Source organism: Trichosurus vulpecula, chromosome 8, assembly GCF_011100635.1.
Source record: "Trichosurus vulpecula isolate mTriVul1 chromosome 8, mTriVul1.pri, whole genome shotgun sequence".
In the NCBI taxonomy this organism is placed as follows: domain Eukaryota; kingdom Metazoa; phylum Chordata; class Mammalia; order Diprotodontia; family Phalangeridae; genus Trichosurus; species Trichosurus vulpecula.
In genome coordinates this window covers 44,920,151-44,922,573 of record NC_050580.1, presented here as the reverse complement: position 1 = coordinate 44,922,573, position 2,423 = coordinate 44,920,151, and the positions used below count along the sequence as shown (strand labels likewise).

At 39.1% G+C, this 2,423-nt stretch overlaps 1 protein-coding gene across 1 annotated transcript; it reads right to left on the bottom strand.

Moving 5' to 3' along the window:
• Positions 1 to 746: 746 nt before the first annotated feature.
• Positions 747 to 1,683, bottom strand: LOC118830254 (olfactory receptor 13A1-like). Its single transcript, XM_036737175.1, is given in 2 exon segments — positions 747 to 1,502; positions 1,504 to 1,683. Coding segments are annotated over 2 exon segments (936 nt in total).
• Between the last annotated feature and the right edge of the window lie 740 nt (positions 1,684 to 2,423).

Sequence of the window (2,423 nt, the reverse complement as noted above, 5' to 3'; positions counted from 1 at the left end):
ATCCACTAACATCACCTAGCTGCCTACAGGAAAAATAGGAAATAATTAACACAAGGAAGGCATTAGAATAAAGAGAGGTTGGGAAAGATTTCCTGGAGAAGGTAAATTTTAGGTGAGACTTGAAGGAACCAGGGAAGTCAGGAGGTAGAGATGAGTAGGGAGCACATTCCAGGAATGAGTAGCAGCCAAAGACAGTAACCAGACCCTACAGATGGAATGCTTATTCATGGAACTGCAAGGAGGCCAGTGCCATTGGACCAAAGAACATTTGGTGAGGAATTAAGGTATAAGGGATAGCTAGATGGATAAGTAGATAGAGCACTGGTCCTGGAGTCAGGAAGACCTGAAATCAAATCCAGCTCACATACTTACTGGCTGTGTGACCCTGGGCAAATTGCTTAACCTCTGCATTAATCCACTGGAAAAGGAAATGGAAAACAATCCAGTATCTTTACCAAGAAAACCCCATGGACAGGATAGTCCACAGGATCATGAATCATTGGACAAAAAGTGAACAATAACGCAATAATGAATTAGAAGAAGCCTAGAAAGGTGTGAAGGCAAAGGCAGTAGATTATGAAGGGCTTTGAGGACAAGGGATTTACAAGAAAAAACAGCAATTTCAAAAAAAAGCATTATGTAAATCTGAATAAAGATGTTCATCTAAACATTTTTTTTCTTGTGTCTAGATTTCATAGTAGTGTCTAGAAATAATATTCCAAGGAAGCCATCTTGGTCTATTCTAATCATTTCCCAAAAAGATACAAATATTTTCTGAGGGCTGCTTTAAAATCCTTATTCCTAAGTGTGTAGATGAGAGGGTTTAAGGCGGAACTGACTGTGGTGTACAAGACAACCAGCACTTTGCCATTATCCATTGAAGAACTGGAGCCTGGAAGCATGTAAGTGTATATGATCGTGGTGTAATATATGGTGACCATAAGGAGATGAGAGAAGCAGGTAGAGAAGGCTTTCTTCTTCCCCTCTGTGGTGCGGATCTTTAGGGTATTGGAGATGATAAAGCCATAAGACAATATAGTGAGCATAAAATTGATCACTCCAAAGTACACATCTGCAATGACTATCATGATGTTGTTCACATATGTGGAGCTACAGGAGAGCAGCAACAAAGAAGGGATTTCACACAGAAAGTGTTTAATTTCATTAGGACCACAAAACATTAATTGTAGCATTAGACCAGTTTGTAATATTGAGCTGAGGGCTCCAGCAGCCCACACACTGCTCACTAAAATCATACAAACCATCCTGCTCATCATAGTACTATAATGTAAGGGGTGGCAGATGGCCACATATCTGTCATAAGCCATGGCTGTGAAGAGCAGAAGCTCAGTCCCCAATAAAAAAAAAGGGAGGAAATACAGCTTGGTCATGCAGCCACCATAGGAAATGGATTTCTTTACCACAGAAAGATCCTCCAGAAATTTGGGCAGAACTGTGGATGTGCAGCCATTATCTGACATGGACAAGTTGGCAAGAAAAAAAATACATGGGTGTATGGAGACCTGAGTCCAGATTGATGGCCATGACAATGAGAATATTACCTGTGAGGGCTGTGAGATAAAGAAAAAGAAAGGTGCTAAACAAGAATGTCTGGAGTTGAGATGTCGCTGAGAAACCTTGTAGAAGAAATTCTGTCACCAGTGTTTGATTATTCAATGCCATTCAACAAGATGGTGTCTCTTGTATCACACTGAAGAAGTTTTACACAGCATAGGCTCCTTCATGGAATTGGTGGACGAATCAACAGAGCCTTAGCAGAGAAAAAATGCGCAGAATTGCATTAAAGTTCAAAATATATTTCAACTGTAGATAAAATGTTTGTTATGAGAGAATTCTAAATTGTAAATGCCCCTGGGAAATAGCATAGTATCTGACACAAAGTTGACCCTTAATAAATGCTTATTGATTGACTGACCAACAATGACATAAGAAAAATAATAACAGTGGCATTAGTTGAAAATGAGATAACAGAAAATTCAATGCATTCACAAGTTCCCTTCATCCACATCATCCCTTCCCCATAATAGCCACTAATTTTTTTCCATCCTCTTTACTTTCTTCTGTTCTATAGTGCACTTTTTCCATTGCTTTTATTTTGCCTCTTCTTCCTATATGAAAGCAGGGATTGTATCCTCACATAATATAGACCTTATATCTGTTGGAAGGGCATTTAGAGCTACCTTTTTAATAAACCTAAAATGTTAAGATATAATATTTTCTATGTTCTAAAAGTCCTTTCTAGACTTTCTACCAGTCTCAGGAAAGATGAGTAGATCAAGGACAAAAACTGCCCGTTGAACAAAGAAGACCTCTTCTCTTCTTTTGCTTGTTGCCCTCCTTATCCTTTGAAGGGATTGGCCTAGGATCCACCCAAGAGATGTACCATCTATCCCATTCAAAGG